The sequence below is a fragment of the Homalodisca vitripennis genome, unplaced genomic scaffold (genome assembly GCF_021130785.1).
Source record: "Homalodisca vitripennis isolate AUS2020 unplaced genomic scaffold, UT_GWSS_2.1 ScUCBcl_247;HRSCAF=1768, whole genome shotgun sequence".
Taxonomy (NCBI): Eukaryota; Metazoa; Arthropoda; class Insecta; order Hemiptera; family Cicadellidae; genus Homalodisca; species Homalodisca vitripennis.
In genome coordinates, this window is record NW_025776363.1 from 20,938 (window position 1) to 40,883 (window position 19,946).

At 31.9% G+C, this 19,946-nt stretch overlaps 1 protein-coding gene across 1 annotated transcript; it reads right to left on the reverse strand.

Annotated features, from left to right (window-relative positions):
* Positions 1–300: 300 nt before the first annotated feature.
* On the reverse strand, positions 301–18,591 carry LOC124370499. Its single transcript, XM_046828795.1, has 4 exons — positions 17,907–18,591; positions 17,061–17,674; positions 15,835–16,130; positions 301–612 (listed from the first exon to the last, which is right to left on the reverse strand). The coding sequence occupies exons 1-4, from the start codon at positions 18,095–18,097 to the stop codon at positions 301–303; spliced, it is 1,413 nt and encodes a 470-aa protein (XP_046684751.1). The 5' UTR covers positions 18,098–18,591.
* Between the last annotated feature and the right edge of the window lie 1,355 nt (positions 18,592–19,946).

Sequence of the window (19,946 nt, forward strand, 5' to 3'; positions counted from 1 at the left end):
AAGGAAGCATCTGGTTTAATGAAGACAGCAACTCCACCCTTTTCCATTCCGGATCTACAGAACGAACTTGCCATCACATAACCATCCAATTGCAAAATGCCGAATTGGTTAACGTGATGCTCACTAATACACACCACCATTGGATTTTCTTCCTGAATGAAAAGCTGGAGAGTTTCATAATTAGAATTTAAACCCCGTATATTCTGATGAAGGACCTTCAGGGAGGTATTATGAAAGCCGTTGCGTACATCACCTGGACTGAAGTCCAAGGCAGAAGCAACGGGGAAAAGTCACGTTGTGCTAAGATGGGGGATTGGGATGAGGTGTTGAATCGTTTCCCGACGTAAGAGCAGGAGTACCTGGTTCGGGTTCAGGTGTATAAGGTTTAGTTTCAGGAGCAGTAGGAGTATCAGGTTCAGGTGTAACTGGTTCAAAGGATTGTGTTTCGTCCTTATGAGCACTTACCTTAGAAAGAATCTGATGCATTATGAAACCCAGTAGAAAATTACCCTCCTTATTCAGATGTCTACCATCCCTTGCAAGGTGACGCAGTCTTAAGCAAAAGTTTAGATCAACATACTGTACTACAAAGTTGAAACACATCAACTCTATCTGCTCATTCAACATGCACTGAGTACCATACTTCAAATCACGCCTTATTAGAATACAATTTAAAAATACCTTAGAAGTAGGGAACTTAGTTTTAACAGTATACAAAAGATCTGCCATAGAATCTAGAATTAAACGTTTGCCACACCCCCCGTTATAACCAGATCCACCATTATAGCACAAGGGTACATCATTAGTGCCAACATTTAAAATAAATAACCTTAGGCTTTTCATTTAGATAAGACATAAGTTTTTGCTTTAATTGTACGTATTCTGGCTCCAGGATTCATATCAGTTGTAGCACCTGAGTCGGAACACTGCTTGCCCGAGTATCTCAATAACGAATCACCAATAATCAAACATGATTTTAAAGGTAACTCATTACAACTTAGGTTTTCATTACATGAAATATCATTAACAGTCAAGGGGCTATCGCTAACATTAATTTTATTGGCATGTATGTTTTTCTCTTTTGGCTGATTTCGATCTGATACAGAGACATATGAGTGAGATATCACTGAGAGCTCCTTAGCTGGCTTTAGAAGTCCCGCATACACCAGGGGTCGTGTTTAACTCTGTACAGTCGTCAAAATCAGTCTCAGACAAACTTTTCAGTCAATTTTAGGGATTTTGACTTCTCTACGAAATCCCTGGAATTTTTGATGAAAGAGTCAGTTTTCATCAAACTACCAATGGCGTTAAGATGTCCAAGAGGACTTTAGACAATTCCCTGCAAGGTGAATCACGAGAAACTAATGATGGGCCGGAGAGGGCTGGTAGGTTTTTGGATTTTGGGAAGGCCATACATATGGGGGATTTTGGAGTGGTGAGGAGTTAATTTAGATCTAAATTTATCTGAAAAAAATTCTTTATGTTTTCTTAAGGTGTTTGCTACTTTGCGTTCAAATGAATCAGTCGGGTCTTTATTTAAAACTGTATATTTGCCAGTATTTAAAGTTTCCGCAATCTTTTTCTTTATACGCTACCGAGTCAAGTACCACAGTAGCGTTGCCTTTGTCGGCAGGTAAGATTTTGACCGTGTCGTCTTTACAAAGGATCGACCTGGCCTTTTTCTCCTCTATTGTCAAAATTGGGTTTTGTGGGAGGAATTTTTCTGAGTAAAAGACTGGCCTCACAACGAAACCGGTCACCCTGTTCCTCAGGTAACTGTGAAACAGCCGACTCGATTCCAGTTACAAAATCCAGTGCCTTTACCGATTTTTGTGCCACAGAAAAGTTTAAACCCTTGGATAAGACTGATATTTCCGCTTCATTCAGGATTTTTGAAGAGAGGTTGATTACATTTTTATTATTTGCATCCGTATTCACGTTGCCATCCTTAGGCAAATCACATTTTTTAGGCCTAATTTTTTCCAGTTTGGAGATTTTCTTTTTCTTATCTGTTTCAGAAACTTTTATACATCTGTTTTGGATGCTTTCGAGAATGTTGTTGAATTCTTTACCGATCAGTTTTTTTAATTCAGTTTTTTTACACTCAATACTATTTTGGAGGAGGCATCTTTCACGATGATGATCCAAAAAGATACCTCATCATCATACCTAGCCTGCATTTACAGTTTAAATGTAGCTGCAATAGGGAATACATAGGCGAGACTAAAAAGACCACTAAACGTAAGGATGAAAAGAACACACAAAAAAAAAAACACGAGAAAGGGTCTCACAGAAAAAGTCAAAAAATAGCACACCATTGTTGGTCCGAAGACCATCATATGAATTGGGATGAAGCCCACATATTACATCGGGAACCACATTTCTTCAAAAGGAAATTAATTGAGGCAACATACATTAAATTGGCAGACCAACCAATCAGTCAACCATCAGTCGAGATTAAGCCGCTTTGGTTGCCAATTCTAAAAAATGAACTAAAGAGAAAACCAAAAGTATCAAACGGATCAGATATTTGTAATAAACCAATGTGGAGTCACAATTATGGTTTTAAGAAGTTCATCTTGCATGAACCAATATTAACGAAAGGGCCCATTCCTGTCCCCCTTCCCTTGTATTTCCGCCATCTTGTTTTAGCCAGCCGTCACGATTACCATTGGCTAGTCCCTCTGGTCAGTCGTAGGTGGTTAGTAGACGAGTGAAGACGTATTGTGACCTGTATTCCGTAGTTTAGTTTTAATGATTAGTGTTTTGTATAGTTTTGTATTAAGTGCATGTCTATAGAGTTAGTGAAGTTGACAAACAACATGTAGGTTGTGATTCCTGACTTAGGCGTGCCACAACGCTTTAGTAAGATTTGTTAATTTTAACCTAGTTTGTAATTATGTATTAGGTTAGTTCTTTACCTGAAGAAGAGATCAGATTGCAGATCTCGAAACGTAGTGTTACTGTTTTCTTGTTTCACTGAACGATGGCAAATGTCCGAAAAAATCCTGTTTCCTTTACAATCCTTCCATCGTCAAAAATAACCTTCAAACAAAGGATTTATGATTAAACTTGTATTTTCCGTATGTTTACAAGTCTATGCCTCTTTGGCATGAATGCAAAACTTTGTTCAAGCAAGCTTCTGCTGAAGCCGAGGGATTGTCAGTTTAGTTTGAACTTTTGATCTTAGTGGTTTGCTGAGCAAAGGCATTACTGAGAAAACTGTTAGCTCAAAACTTGGATCCAACCTCAATTTTGATAGTCTAGTAATGTAAAAAATTATTTATATGTGTGTAGCCATGTCTTATAAAATACTATATTCTATCTCTCTGTCTCTCATAGTATAATTAAATCTACATTTCTATAGGAAATGTGAACATGATTTGAGTTTTTGCGAATGTCTACTTAAATAATGCGAAATATTAGGTTAAAGTGTATAGGTACTTCAGTATATTTCGACAATCAGAAAACGTTTTGTTACTTTATTTTTGTATTGGTTAGATTAACAATTCATAGTTTAAAACTCTTGCATAGTGTAGGAGAATGTCTAGCTAGCTTCATCTTAAATAAAACTGTATTAAGTTAAAGAGGTAATAAATAATAAAATTGTTTATACGCTAATGAAGACAGAACATTAACAATTATGATTAATAAACACTAAATTTTGTCATTTGTTTGTTTGTTGTAATCAACGAGGGGAATAATCGTTGTGGTGGAACATCAATAAATAACGCTATTTGTACTCGTCAGTCATGTCCATAAGGTGAAAGCTCTGTGTTTTATAAAATAAACCACTGGTTCTATTTGTTTGTTCTAAACACATAAACAGTTCTGGTTGCTCTTTTATGACAATGGCTGCTATCCGTGCTGTTTGTTTATGTTTTTTCAGTGAAATATTTAAACACTGGGTTGTGAACGATACGTTTTGTCCTGATTATAAATCGTACAAACTACGTTTTGTTTTGTCAAATATTGGCGTCGTAATTTCGACTATATAATATGCTTGTTGAATACAATATGATAGAAATTAAATTATTAATTAAACGCAAGTTTATAAAATAAATAAAATTATCATTGTATTTCGGTAAACTAAATTTTATTAGCCATGCCATTAAAATATAAGGATAGAATACAAGTCTACTTCACTGTTATGGAAAAGTATTAGCCTTACATTACACAACACATAACATTTCGGTCCCTTTTAAACCTAAATAAATGAAATGTTACATTTGGCTTTTTACTCGCCTTGATGTGTGTGTGTGTGTTTATGTTTGTGTTTAGTGGCAAAGTTTTCTTTTATATCATAGTGCTATAAAACTGTTGTTCTTGTTACCACCAGTTTATTTTGTAAATGACCAAAAATTTATTTTATTTGACAGGAACGTTGACCTAAGTCGTAAAAAATCTCTGCTTTATAGCACATATTAAAAAGTGCACATTATATATAAAAGTGAGTCATTATTGATGCAGAAATATGTTTAATTTTAAAACAATATTCTATAGCAGTAATGATCAATAATATTTTATGTGCACCTAAACAGAGCAAGTTAATCATTTTTAACCGACTTTTTGTGAAGATAAAAACAAAAGCATATTTTGTAAGGATTTTAAAGATATATTTTTCGTTAAAAAATTACTACAGAACGTTATTTTTCTAATTTTCATTTAATGTCATGAACTGTAATTTATTCAAAACCTTCACTACCAGTTTGCCGTATAGTTCAGTAGGAATAAAATGTCTGTGGGAATAGAGTGCCTATCCTAGTCTACAAGTTTAGAAGAGAGTCCTGCAAAGTCCTATAGGAATCAAAGTATAAATATTCAATGAATACGAAAAAATAATCCATTGAAGTTAATTCAAATTGTGGATGATGCTTCATTTATACATAAAGACTACTAAGTTAGGATATGGTTAATGTTACTCGCAAGATTTGGCTGAGCGTTAGCAAACATTTTTCATTGGTCTTGTAGGTATCCATGGTTAAAACGAGGAAAATTGAATAAGAAATAAATTTTTATCGCCGCAATACACCCATAATAGAAAAAAACATGGCTTATTTTATATTAGTAAACTAAGCATCCCAATTTTCACAACAGAATTTTAATGTCGCTCTTGCGTACACACTTATTATTTAGACGCTAATATGAGGTACAGTTTAATAATCAAATATTTAAATGTATAATTTGACAAAATGTATTGAAAAAGGTTTGATCTGCTGACTAGAACATTTTCATTAATTAAGAAACATTAAATGGTATAGCCTGCAGGACTTCAATTCAGAATTCATTAGATAACACTTCTATACAAATAAATTTTGGATTTAACCACCATAATGAATAAAAGCAGGATCTAGTTTGCTAAATTAAACACAAAGATTGGTGGATCTACAAAGAAAACTAGAAGAAATTATCATAGCCACAATTTTTCAAGTAATTTACTTTTAGTATAAACACTAAACAAGATTAAAAACATTTCCTTCCTGGAATGTGACATTATTTACTAGAAGGAAAAGTGAAATATATCATCTCTAATGGTGAATTTGATAACAATTAATCAGTAGAAGGAACTATTCAAAAGTATGAACTGTGAAACGTTCTAGAAGAAAATGTCAAAGTCTGATGTTTGCTAATAAATTAATTCAAATCTGGTTCTGACGAAATTGCGAGATTCCACTCTAATCACCCAATTACCATTTATATTGGCAGCTGAGTCTTGCTTCTTCTTTGAAAGTCTTGAGATTTTTACGCTGCTGGGTAACAGTTGGAATTAAGTGAAAATGAGCCTAGAATTACTAAACTCTGGATTTCCAACTCATTTAACCCGAGTTCAAAGAAACATCACATCCGTTAGAGTGTATATATTAGTTATGATATAGAAAGCTAAAAGTGCTAAAAATACTTTGCATATTATCTAGAATACTTGATTGCTACACTCAAATGTTTTTATTAAACTATTGTTATGTTAAGTTAAGGGGCTATTTTTTTGAAACTACTACCACTTAAGTGCCTTAGGCAGACCCAATTCTTATAATAAATTATATAATAGTGCTATATTGTAAATTTATTCACGTTTTTATTTTCATATACGAAATTAAGAAAATAGATAAAAAGGAAAACTTTTATTTCACAGTTTAACTTACAACTTGTAACATGATACTGATTCCTAATCTAATGACAATAAAAATCGACTTTGTTTGGTTTATTGAAGATAACACACATACACAAAAGAGATTATTTAATAATAGAAAGAACTAAACACGTTAAACTAATAACCATTATCCATACATTTAATAAAAATTCAAAGAGGTGTTTTTGAATTTCCTTAAAAAACTCATTGTAACTTAATAAATAATTATAAAGCGAAATTGATTATGTTATCTAATGTTTTTGAATATAAATTAAGAAATAATATTAATTTATATAATACTGAGCATTTAAAATAAATAATCTAAAATTTTGTAAATATGAACAATTTTGGAATAACAACTAAATTCTGTATAACATACATGAATAATTTATTTTTGAGGTTTTTTTTATAAAATATTATAGTGCAAACTCAATGAAAATTCTCTGTAACTTTGAATGAATGTAGTTTTAAATTACAATACCTGGGGAAATCTCAAAGGAACATGCTGAATTATTGATAAAATTGAGTTTTACTGGTATTGATTCGTGAAAGAGGTAGTAAAAGGGAGACAATAACCCATTCTCATTCTTTTAACAAACAATCTCCAGGGAAATACTGTTGCAACCTGGTGAAAATCTATTGATATTGAGACTTATTGACTCGGATTCATTAACGTGTTAAAAACAGACAATATCCAACTCATTATTTTTAATCAAAGCCTAAGAGTTAGGACTTTTGGTCAGTGGCTAACACTGACCACACTGCTTTAATGTGTGAAGATCGGTTTTAATTTTTCTGCCTAGAACACTGCGTATGTAATATTGATTATATTGTTATATAAATTGAGATGATACCACCAACGGCACTTTAATAATTTTAGTCTCTTTGTAAATTTGGACGACGATAATATTACTAGTACACGCGTATTACGTACTAGTCATATATTGTAACGTGAGAAATTTAGTTATTTTTGATATTTAAAACTGTTTTAGAACGATTCTCTTTCGACAATGCTCACCTACTTGTTGATCAATAATTATATCAGAAACATCCCTCTACACATTTTACAAACAATGAGGCTATCTTGTTTGGAAGTATAAAATAAGAAGGTAAACCCTAATATATATATAACTAGAACTTATTAATAATCTTCATTAAAACACTGTAGAATTTTTTTGGACCACTGATAAATGAACAATGAGAAGGAAGTCTACGTAAACTCAGAAATGATTTGCTAATGGATCAAATTAAACAATTTATTTATAACTAGTAAACAATGTAATAGATAAGTCAAATTTTAATAGAATAAAAAGTTGGAGGAGAAAGAAACTGCATGTATTTAAAAATATTTATTTGTGGAACAAAAAACACGAAAGTTAATCCCCAAAATCCTCTCAAAAGTGTTGTCGCTAATTTCTTTGGCAAACAAAAGTTTAACATAAACAAAAATTTAACGTGGAGTATTCTGAAAACAAAGCCTGTTTTGTTGATCTAGCTCTTGCAAAACAAAGTATTTACCAAGGATCCTTTTTTTTCCATAAAGCTTTTGTATTTTTTTCAAAACAATTTAAATCCAAAAAAAATTCTAGAGACATTGTATTATAATATTTAAACAGTGATTATTTTTTTTTTTGAACATAAATGTCTTTCAGCATTTATTATTTTCAAATGAATTTATTTTGAACAGTGCAGACAATAAATTATAAACAATGTAAAGTTATAAAAATAATATGCACTAAATTATTCAAGTTCCAACCCTTTTAAAAATCTCCCCTAAATATCTGAACAAGTATTAAGTATAATTAATCGTAATATTACAAATAGTAGATGTTTATCTCAAGGCAAAGATAATGTATTTGCAATAAAACATTTTAAACTAGCGATAAATAATAGTATCGAAGAGGCAGGTAAATTACGCCTTTAAGATAATAAAGATATTATATTACCGTAAAGTTTATAAAATAATTAAAATGTATATCTTTTATAGGTGGAAAGATTCATTGGTTAACTTTTAAACATTTATTTAAAGGAATAGTATTTTCAGTACCTCAGTCAGAGAGACTGGTACACGTCACAATGACTAATTCAACGCAAGACTCGTGTCATACTATCAGATAATCGTAGACGCCAACCAACAAGCTAGAATAAATAATTAAAGAAGTGTTAAACAAAGTATATCACTAAATTGTATCAGTTTTTGGGTCCATACACAAAATTTTGTCTCAAAAATTATAAGTGAAAGACTGTTTTGAACTATCATATCTTGGTGGAATATCTTAACGTGATCATCAGGCCCAGTAACCCTATGAATAAGGTAAATTTGATCATATTTAACTATGATCAAAAATTACGAAAACTTTACAATAATTCAGATTCTTTTATTTTTAGATTTTTGTAAATATTTTTTGGAGTATACAAAGTCATATGTAATTCGTTTTATAACTAAGAATCATAGAAAAAGTGTTTGCTTAGTGCAATTAAAATAAAACTGTGTAAACAAGTATTGACTTTATGATTGATTTTCGCCAGTAACAGTAATATTTCAGAAAGCTTTTACTGTTAATCTAAAAGTAGATCTTGGCATTGATGTTAATGTATACATTCCAAGACTGTTATTCCATGATGACTTATGAGAGTCAGGTAAGAGCCAGTTTACTGCTGGCGGGTAATCTTCCAGCAAGATGTTTGCCAAGCACTTCATCTTTCGTTAACAGCTGAGCCTTCCGGTCATACTTTGCTGTCTCGTACGCTAGAGACATTAATTTGGTATACTTATATTTTCTTGAAGTTATAAAATAATGTATTGTAAATAAACTATCGACGAAATTGTAGAAACTAGTAGCTTGTACCAACATGTTCAGTTACATAATTTCATAAGTTAATATATTTATTCTAAATCAAAAGATGTATTAGTCTACTGCGTTTAACTTGCACAGTACAATTTGAGTACCATATTGAGAATTCCAGATTTCCTCTTGCTTTATAATTATCAATATTTTTGTTATTTAACTTGTATTTAATAGATAATAAAAACAGATAGAAATAAACTGTAAATGAATTAAATTTCATATGCTAGATTAGTACATTATAAATAATTTAGTTAGGAAAACATATATGGCTATTTAAAGATTACACGATACAATATTAGAAGTGTTACTGAGCACAAAATACACGTAAACACACACACACACACACACACACACACACACACACACACACACACACAAATCTAAATTACCTAAACGTTCTGGAGACATTAACAAACCCGATATTATGATTTCAAACACGAGTATTTAATACAGATTAGTTACACTGATATTTTTAATTCTTTGTCATATAGTTATACTTAGATGGTTTATACATGTATTTATAATCAAAGCAATCATGGTAATCAGACAATTGTAAAATTATTCACTAACACTAAGGAAGATTAAACAGAGTGAGTGACATGAAACACTTCAGTATTTGCCATATAGAGATATTAAATCTCATGCAAAATTTCAAGCCTGTGTGTCAATATGGTTTTGAAGATATTGTTTTTCACACAGCCAGACAACCAAAAACAACATTGCGACATCCTCGAGTGTTACGCTTTGCTTATGTGTATATATTTGTTGAAAGTTAGTAGTCCAGTTATATACTTGATATAGCAGATTTTATAAAAATAAAATGGGACATCATATGAAGTATAGTCTGCAATAAAATAACTACTATTTACTAAAAATGGTTAACAATTACTTACATGCTGTTCGTCATGTTATGCCTCGTTAAACTTATTGTACCCATCAATAGTCGTAGTGTAATAAACATAAAACTCCAGGGTAGCATAATTATTTATTTCTTGTAATCTAAATTTGATATAAATAGTGTTTCGCTAATAATGTTTGAATATGGTATAGTTGGTGTTAATTAAGGCTGAACTTTACTGAAATATTATTGTAACAGTTTAAATATATATTCAAAGACAACTGTTTAAAAATAAAAGATAGAAGACTGCCACACCACCTGTCGTGTAACAGGCAACAATGAGATTTCATCCAAAATTTGAAGACAATCTCACTTGATGCTTCATATATCCTGAAAAAGACGGTAAATCATTGCGGAAATAACAATTTATATTCACTGTTAGGCGAATAACAATGTACCAGTCTGAAAGGGATAGGCTTTAATAATGCTTAGCCATATCCCACGGATGGTCATGTACTTTCATCAAACTCGTTCTTTTAAATTTAGACCTCGAATTTTCGTTATAAATGTAAAATGCAGACATAAATCTTTCTCAAAAATATTTTCAGTATAGTTTTTCTTTATGTGTTACAATGCCACATGCTTGTAATTTACCTTTCGATATTATCGTTGTTATTATGGCAAACCTGTAGACTAATGTGAAAAATATATACTCTCGATCAGAAAAATCCCATTAAGTGACAGGAGTCATTATTAAAATTTGTGTTGCGTATGTATAAATAGAAAATCTGTGAGGCCTTTATGAAAAATTTCAATTCTATAAATGTCTTTATTCTGAAGATTATGTTCGGACGGACAGACAAAAATTAATATTTTGCCTCGAGTGAGAGGCTATGTTAATCATAACAACTAAACTAAAAATATAACATGAGTTAAAATACTATATAACTTGAGAAAGATGTTAATTATATACATCAGTATGGGAATGAAACCTATATATTGACCTGTTAGTATTATTTGCAATGTAACAAATTGTCCTTATTAACAAGAAGTAAGATACAAACCGTCTGCTAAGCTTGCTATTAACGATAGACCGGTAAAAGTTTCAACAATATTTTAATGCACTGAAGTGTACTAGAACACTAATTGGAACAATCCTTCGAAACAGTGGAGAGATTGGTTGAACCATCGCATCAGATTAAGGCTAAGGAAGTAAATATTTATCAACGTCATCATAGGAAATTGAACAAGGTACCCAGTTTGCCTTATCCTGATTAATATTTATCACAATCATCCAAGACGGTAAGGCAATCCTAATTAATCAATTTTTGATAACTTATGGATTAAATAACTTTCAGCTATTTTATAATAAATTGAAACAATAGAACTACTAAGCGATAAAGTTTTGTATATTCAGAAAACTTGAAGTAGACTATTAAACTTAAGGAGGAATACCAATTTATGTATATTTTATTATCATATAAAATGTATTGGCCTTGTACTAGACGTACCTCAACTATCATAAATATTCGTTCAGTAATATGTACGTTATCGTCGTGAAGATACATAAATCTAGATAATATTTTATCTTTAACTAACTTGCTCAAAGCTAGCGAAGGCCAACTTTATTTTTATCTGTCTTTAACACTATATCTCGATAAAAAACTTGACCAAAACTTGGAATGTCCATAAGTCTTCAACTCTATGTAGTACATGGAATTGTGTTTAGCAAACATTAAACATTTTTCTTATATGTGATCATGATGGCAATGAGTAAATCGTAAAACACATAAATCTTTAAACAAAGTGAGTAATGATTTTACTTTTAGTATATCGCAAGAAAACATTTATCGAGGTGATATTGTTATATCATCATATCGTGACTTTTTATAAAGTCAGTTATCATCTACACAGTTTTACGAAACCCAACTTGATGAAAGAAATGTGAATAAATCATGCCATTATATTTTGAAGGCCATACTATCTGCAAAACTTATATTTTGTATGAATTTTCATTTCTACATATATTTAAATAAGTTCTATCAATGGGATTTAAATGGGTCATTGAAAAATATCACTTAGTATACTGAAACTAAACTTCTGTATTCATGACGGCAGTGAAGCTTTCTTTCTTTACTATGTCATCGCGTACTTCTCCGCAGGACATCACAAGAATGAAATGGGCTAATAGATTTAAAGTCTCGTGCTATTTCAACTTTGCAGTTTACGTAATAAATGATGAGATGTCCTGCATGGTTATATAATACGCAACTACGCGATAGTATATGTGATGTGTTTTATAATATTTCTTTTATAGTATATCTTTTATACGGAGGAGTTAGCCCGTGTCGTACAGGGGTTGAATTTAAAGAAATCGTGTGACGCTAACGGGATGTCAGTTTGGATACTCAAACGTTGCTTTAGGTACATTTTGAGGCCACTCACAAAAATGATAAATTTTTCATTTGAATCTGCAAATTTTCCATTTCTACTGAAAACAGCTTATACCGATTTTAAAAAAAGACGATCCTTGCAAAAACCAGCAATTATCGTCCAATTTCAATTCTTCCAGTTTTTAGCAAAATTTTTGAAAAGGTTTTCTGTGAAAGACTTGAAAGCTTTCTAGAAAGCAATGAAATTCTAAATCCTGAACAATTTGGCTTCAGGAAAAAAAGATCAACAATTGACGCTGTAAACAGTCTTTTGAACAATGTTGTTGATGGCTTGGAAAGGCGAGAACAAGTGCTCAGCATATTTCTTGACCTATCCAAAGCATTTGACTGTGTGCATCATGAAACACTGTTGCACCAGTTACAAAAATGTGGCGTTCGGGGTCTGCCAAACGCGTGGCTTGCTTCTTATCTTAAGAATCGAGATAAATGCGTGCAGATTTCGAATGTCATCTCTAGTAAAATTAAAATAGCCCACGGTTGTCCCTCAGGGTTCTATTCTTGGGCCTATTCTTTTTTTAGTTTACGTCTGTAGACTTAACTCAGTGATCCAGCATGGTGATCTGATTCAGTATGCCGACGACACGACTCTTTGCTTCAAAGGAAAAAACTACACAAGATTTGGAAATCACATCATTTGTGGACCTGACTTCATGCATTCAGTATTTTACTGACAGGAATTTGAAAACGAACCAATCAAAATCAAATGTCATCAATTTCTGCCTAAGACCAAGGGAATTTGCAAGGCAACCTGCTGTATTTGTGGACGATGTCCTTTTAGAGGAAACTGGATCCACGAAATTCCTGGGGATGTACATTGATCAAGGTCTGACCTGGGACGACCACGTTAACAATATATGTGCTAGGATTACTTCTGGCATATTTGCCTTGCGAAGCCTAGCTAAATACTGTTCCCCTGAAGTCTTAAAGACGGCATATTTCGGTCTCATATATCCGCACTTTGCGTATGGCTTGAAACTGTGGGGGGGCTGTGCCAAACACAAGATGGAACGCGTTTTCAGGCTTCAAAAAAAGGCAATTAGAATTATTGCAAAGTTAAATTACAGAGAGTCGTGTAGGGACTCTTTTAGGGAGCTAGGTTTGCTGACATTGCCCTGTCTCTATATGTTTCATGTGATCCTGTACTGTCAATCGAAGTGCACTTTAGTCCGGGGCAGGGACTTTCATCAGTATGAGACTAGAGCCAGGGACAACTTTAGAGTCCATAATCATAGACTGGCGGTATCTCAGCATTTACCGCATCAGGTTGGCGTAGGCTTAATCAACAAACTCCCTGAAAGTGTAAAAAATGCAACTAATCAAAACCAATTCAAAACTCGTCTCAAATGCCTGTTGGTGTCAAAAGCATTTTATTTGCTAGAGGAGTTTATGATGAGTCGCTGGGATATCTAAAAATATCTTAAATTACCAAAATTTAAAATCTGGATCCAAAGATAGTGTGAATTAGTGTGAATGAGTGAAATGTAAGTTAGACTGTGTGTGAGTGTGTAGAATATTTGCTGCTTGAATATATGACGACTGCTATACAATGTTATATATTGTCCCAAAAGCAATAAAGAAATGATTTATTTGTAGCTGTATTGATTTATAGATGCGTAATATATATATATATATATATATATATATATATATATATGTATGTATATAATTTCAATAAACATTGAATCACAAAAAGTACTTGCTCCGCCGGGAGTCGCTAATGGTAGCACATTCACCCGGCAAGTGAGAGATTGTGATGTTTATTGAAATTAAATAAGGCTATTGCCATTTATACAATTAACGTGTGTATATATATATATACACACACGCAATTGTGTGTGTATATATACAAACACAAACACACACACACACACACACACACACACACACACACACACACACACACACACACACATATATATATATATATCTTTATATATATATTTCTTGTGTGCGTGTGTATGGTCCTAAACTCCTCCTAAACGGGTGGACCGATTTTAATGAAACTTTTTGTGTGTCTTCAGTTGGATCCGAGAATGGTTTAGATTCATAATTCGGTCAAGTTTTAATAGTTTATTTAATTAATTTTTTAATAATAAATTGTTGTTGATGGTGAAGTGTTTGACATTGGATCCGCCAGACTGCGCCACGAACGACACGTAATACAAAGTGAACTGATACTTAAACAGCTGTGCTGTGAATATTTTCAGCTGAAGTTCATCAAAGAGGCAGAAACATTTGTTCACATTTAAAATTTAGAAAGTTAATATTTTAAATTTGTAAAGTGCTTGATCAGTAGTGTAATGCAGATTGCAAAGATGAAGTTTCACCAATTGTTCTACGTAAACATTATAGGCCTAATATTACAACACAGCCATAATGTTTTTCTATTTTAATTCCAGGTTTTCCCGACATTTTGTGCTGCTATCAAATTTGTGTGTTGTTTTGTAACATTCTGTAATTATTGTGTGAGTGCTAATTCGAGGGTTTAGAATAAAAGGGTACTAAGTGCACAATCCTAAAATTTTCAGGAGGGAGCATCAAAGATTTGACATATCGGTTTGAAATTGTTTCAGGCTGAAATAACTTGCTTGTAGATTTTTTAAATGCTATATCATCTAAAAGTTTGAATTATTCAATTAGTTAGTGGTAAATGATTAAAGTTCTTTTAAAAAATTAAACTTTTGTTTTCAGTTAGAACCTTATTATTTTTAATATTTTAATAATATAACATAAAAAGGTTCCAAGAGGTAGTTAGAACTATTTTATTTAACTTTTTTTTATGTGCTTATTTAAAAAAGTTCTATTTACTAGTTAGAACTATATTAATCTAAAATATAAGCAATCATTTAATGTAAGACAGTTCAATGTACCACTTAGAACTCTATTAAATTAAATGAAATCACAATATTATTTTTTCCACCTTTCAGTCATAAGATTAATTTCTAATCTTATAACACCAGAGCATCATATTTGAATAGGTAAACAAAATAAACAAAAACTACAATTAGTATAGTTAATTTTATTATTAACAATGTCGGTATAAAAAATTTACAAAACTGCACTAATTAACTTAAGTGCTATGTCTATCACACCTGGATTGTGAAAACAGTAAATAAAAATATGATATTTCTAAGAGAGTTTTCAACACAATGTTTAGTGAGCATTAAGAATTACTTGATAATACTCCCTATCTACTATAGGCATAAATCTTTCCATTCTTTTTAAATCCCTCTTCTTTTCTGGCTTCAGCTTTATAATGCCTTGTACTGTTCCAGGTTCTTCATAGCTTATATATTCTGTTAATCTTTCTGAAGTCTTTCTTCTTTTTGATGTGCTCATAGTTGGTTTAATGTTGACATGCTTCATTTCTTGCCCATGTAATTCATTATACTCAACCAATCCAAAGACTTGGGATAGTTTTAGTGAACTTATAAGTGTAAAGGGTATCAGTTTCATATTGAGCTCTTTACTGGATGCTGCAAAGTCCAAAAAGTCATTTTCTGTCATCTGCAAAACAACATAAGGATTTTTCCGGTTAACAATTTTCAAAATTCTCATCAGACTTACAGGCGAGAAAAACTCAGTACCACTAAACGCTTTTTCAATGTGGCTGTGAATGTTGTCTACTTCTTGGACAGCTCCATGACCAGGTGTTGAATAATTCATTGTAATCGATGTGAGTTGAGGATTGTTTTTAAGAATCAGCATCATAGCCCCCGTCATCATTTGATTTCTGTTTTGAGGAACACATGAGTCACTCCAAGTTATCAAGTTGTCGGTTTCTGGAAAATCTAGCAAAACTTTCTTCACAATTTTATATACAGCGCTGGCAATATCATTGCCTGTACGACCACCTGTTACCTCTGTCCACAGAGCACAGTAAACTTTCTTACCATTTTTTGTTTTCAAATGGGCAGTTAAGTTGTAAACATTTAATTTACTAAAGTAAAAAAAACTGCTAATCTCAGCTCTTGGGCAAGTAATTACATTTTGTAAGTCAAAACTTAATACAGTAGCATCAGAGTTTTCACGATCTTTATATCTTGCTTCTCGCATAGCATTTTTCTCTGCTACATGAAGTTGGTATATTTTTCTGAATCTGCAGGCAACTTCTCTTTAAGACTCACCTTGTGCTCTTCACACGTGTCACAGCGATCACTTTTTGGAAAATGGAAATCCATGTTAAATTCTGTTAAGAATATTCTCCTATACATACTCTCTTTAATAATAGTATCAGGATGTTTTTCAACAAAAAGAGAATACATCTTAGAAATATTTAATGAACTGTCTAAATACTGTTTAGAGGAATTCTTTCTGCAGTAATGTGATTCCACAACTGGGAAGGATTTTATATGTATCCTGACATCATTTTTAGCGTAAGCAGGAATCACAGTACTTTTTGTTATGTCCTCTTTGGTCATTTTTTGGTAGGTCAGTCTCAGGGTCTTTCTTAAGATGGACATTATAAATTGGTTTCTGAGAAATGCTTAAAGTGCTTAAAAAGAAGGTTTTACAAACCTGGATTCTTTCATTGTTAATATTAAAATAGTATCGAAAAGAAAACTGACGTCTTGATACAGAGTTTTCAACACCTTTATTTTGTTTTCTGGCTGTTAGCGATCTTTCAGTAAGATTTTTTAAGAACATGTACTTCTCATTTTGCGTCTTTAAAGTATAAAAAGCCTTAAATACTGCCTGTCTTTCATCGCAAGTAATCTTCTTATTGCAAAAGAATTTGCAATTGTTTAGGCAGTCTTTTTTTGTTTTAATTTCTTTCTTATGAATTAGTTTACCTTTTTGACTGATATATTCTTCCCCTGCCTGGTGTTTTCTTTTCCTTTGGTTTATTTTCCAGTTATCTGGAGTTTGTAATCTTTTCCTAGGCTTCTTCTGGACAGGCAAGCTGTCAATATCATCTGGAGTGCCTTCAGTGATTGTCTGTTGAATTTGTTCGTCCTCAGGAGTAGGGTGAGGAGACTTGTCCGGAGTAAATACCAAAGTTTGTACTGATTCATTAGAAGAAAGTTCTGTGACAAAATCACCTTCATTAATGCTTTGTGTATCTTCTTCAATAATTGTAACTACAGTTCCATCTAGTACATTTAAAAAGTCTTCTTGCACTTCGTCACAGTTTTGATTTGCTGTTATGACTATAAAAATGTTCCCTTCATCACTAAAAAGTTGCCTATCATGGTTGTCCTCAGCGAGTTGGTCATGACTGTCCTCAGCGAGTTGATCATGGTTGTCCTCAGCCAGTTGGTCATAGTAATTATCCTTTGTGGTTTCATCATGGTTGTTGTCTGTGATTTCATCATGATTGTCCTCTATGATGTCATGGTTATCCTCTGCGGTTTCTTCATGGATGTCCTCCATATATTGCTCAAGGTTATTGTGTGCACCATAATTACTGGAATAAAGAACACAGATTAGATTAGGTAGATTATAAATACAACCTAGGTAGGTAGGTTATTGCGTAGAACATGAAAATGCAAATACGTACTTATTCTTTACAAATAGCCTATCTATATTTAGGTAGTTATTGGTTATCTCAATAGGAGTTAATAATTAATTTGTACTGAATTTGGACTGTTTGTGTAATTTCATGAAAATTATTGAAATCCTATATTAACACGACTTACATTTCTGAGTTACTTGGATCTAGTATGTTTACACATTCAGTGGGATATTCTTCTACTTGTTCATCTTGGATGTCATCTCCTTGTTCATTGGGATCACCCTTTGTAGGAACATAGTTGTTGTTTACACATTGATCAAGATTGCTCTCTGAACCAGCATTGCTAAAATCAAAGAAAAAATTCAGAACATACATGAATAAAACTAATGGAATTATAACCAAATGAAAACACTATAGACTTTAATAGAAATTTTGATTGATAAAATCATAGCTATTTGAATAAAATACACAAATTTAGCATTCAATTTGGATTCTGGTATATAGCCATTTACCAGTTTTAATGTTGTTTTATCTATGTTAATGGTTTAGAGCAAAACATCAGTATGGGTTATTTTAGGTTAGATTTCTTACCTGTCAGAAGTGAAACTCTGATTTCTTGGAGCACACTGATCTTCACTATCATCTAGTGCCTCTAATATTTCACTATCGTTTATGGAACTCATATTAGTTATAAAACATCCCAATAAATAATATTACAGTTTCTAGGAAAACCGCAAGCAAAATAACCTTAATACATTGAATCAGGCTTTTACATCAGCTGATAGAACCTTACTGCATTGAAAAAGATAATTCATTTAAATAACATGGTTCCATCTGCAAATGGAACCTTATTGAACTAAAACTATTTGTTTTTGGGACCATGGTTGTAAGTTGCAGTTAGAACCTTCTTCAATTGTAAAAGAGTGACTTTAGCAGATAGAACTATCTTATTTTGCTTATTATTAAATTATCAGCTGACATAAACCAAAACAGATGTTTAGAATACATTCAGTTTGTCAGTTAGAACCTTATTACACCAAAACCTCATTTTATGAAAAAATGTCAGTTAGAACCCTTTTATTCTAAACCCACGAATTGTTATAATACATTAATAGAGATTGAAGATGTTTAAAGTGCATAAAAAACTATACTTATTTATTAAAGTTATTGAACTCATTTTGCACATTGAAGTGAGTATATTGGTCGCATACCTCAAATAACCTAAGTAGCATACAAATCAAAAGGTTATGTTTCTATGTGTGAATATTGTTAACAGTTTAGATAATCAAGTTTTAAACTAATTGGATTTAAATTAATTCGTTGTAATTTACATTTTTTAATCTGCAGTCAGAATTGGTCACATAAGTTCAAATTAAGTAGCATACAAATCACATGTGTGAATAACTACTTATTGTTAATAGTGTAGGAATTGGTTTTAAATTAAATTCTGTTGGCCAGTTCCGATATTATACTGTAATTTTTAAGTATATTTTTTAAATTTACAACTTAATTTATCGTAATGCTATTGAATGTACAATATTTTTTTTTAATCCTTCAGGAGTGTACATAAACAAATTAGATGGTTTTCCGATAAGGCTGAAGTATAATAAGTGGCCTCCATCACAATCGAATTATTGATATTTCTGAATAGCCTATCCAAACTACTGAATTTCATTATAGTTATTTATTCGGTCAAATTTAATTAAATTTTTAATTATAAATTGTTGATGTTGGAGTGTTTTATAATGGATCCGACAGACTGTGCTACGACACGTAATACAAAGTGAACTGATACTTAACAGCTGTGAATATTTTCAGCTGAAGTTCACCAAAGAGGCAGAAACATTTGTTTACATTTAGATTACGTTATTATGAAGTGCTTGATCAGTAGTCTAATGCAGATTGCAAAGTTAAATTTTCACCAGTTGTTCTATGTAAACATTATAATATTACAACACAGCCATACGTTTAATCAATTATAGTCTTGAAAGCATAGAGTAAGCATAAACATATAAAAAATAACACCACTTCTTATTTCAATATATTCTGTACTCACTTTGGAGGATAGAGATTATCCAGATATAAAATTGGAAGTTTTAGCTTTTATGTGAAATTCTTAGTAAATTATTAAGTGTTGATCTTGGAAGAATGCGCTACGATCGGAGTTTCAAATGTTTTTCTATTTTTAATTCCAGGTTTTCCCGACAGTTTGTGCTGCTATCAA

Coding starts and splice junctions, on each gene's coding strand:
- LOC124370499 (XM_046828795.1), bottom strand. CDS start 18,097: ATGTATGTTCTGAATTTTTTCTTTGATTTTAGCAATGCTGGTTCAGAG. Junction 17,675..17,906: donor GATCCAAGTAACTCAGAAAT/GTAAGTCGTGTT, acceptor TCTTTATTCCAG/TAATTATGGTGCACACAATA. Junction 613..15,834: donor GTACTGAGTTTTTCTCGCCT/GTAAGTCTGATG, acceptor TTGAATGAGCAG/ATAGAGTTGATGTGTTTCAA.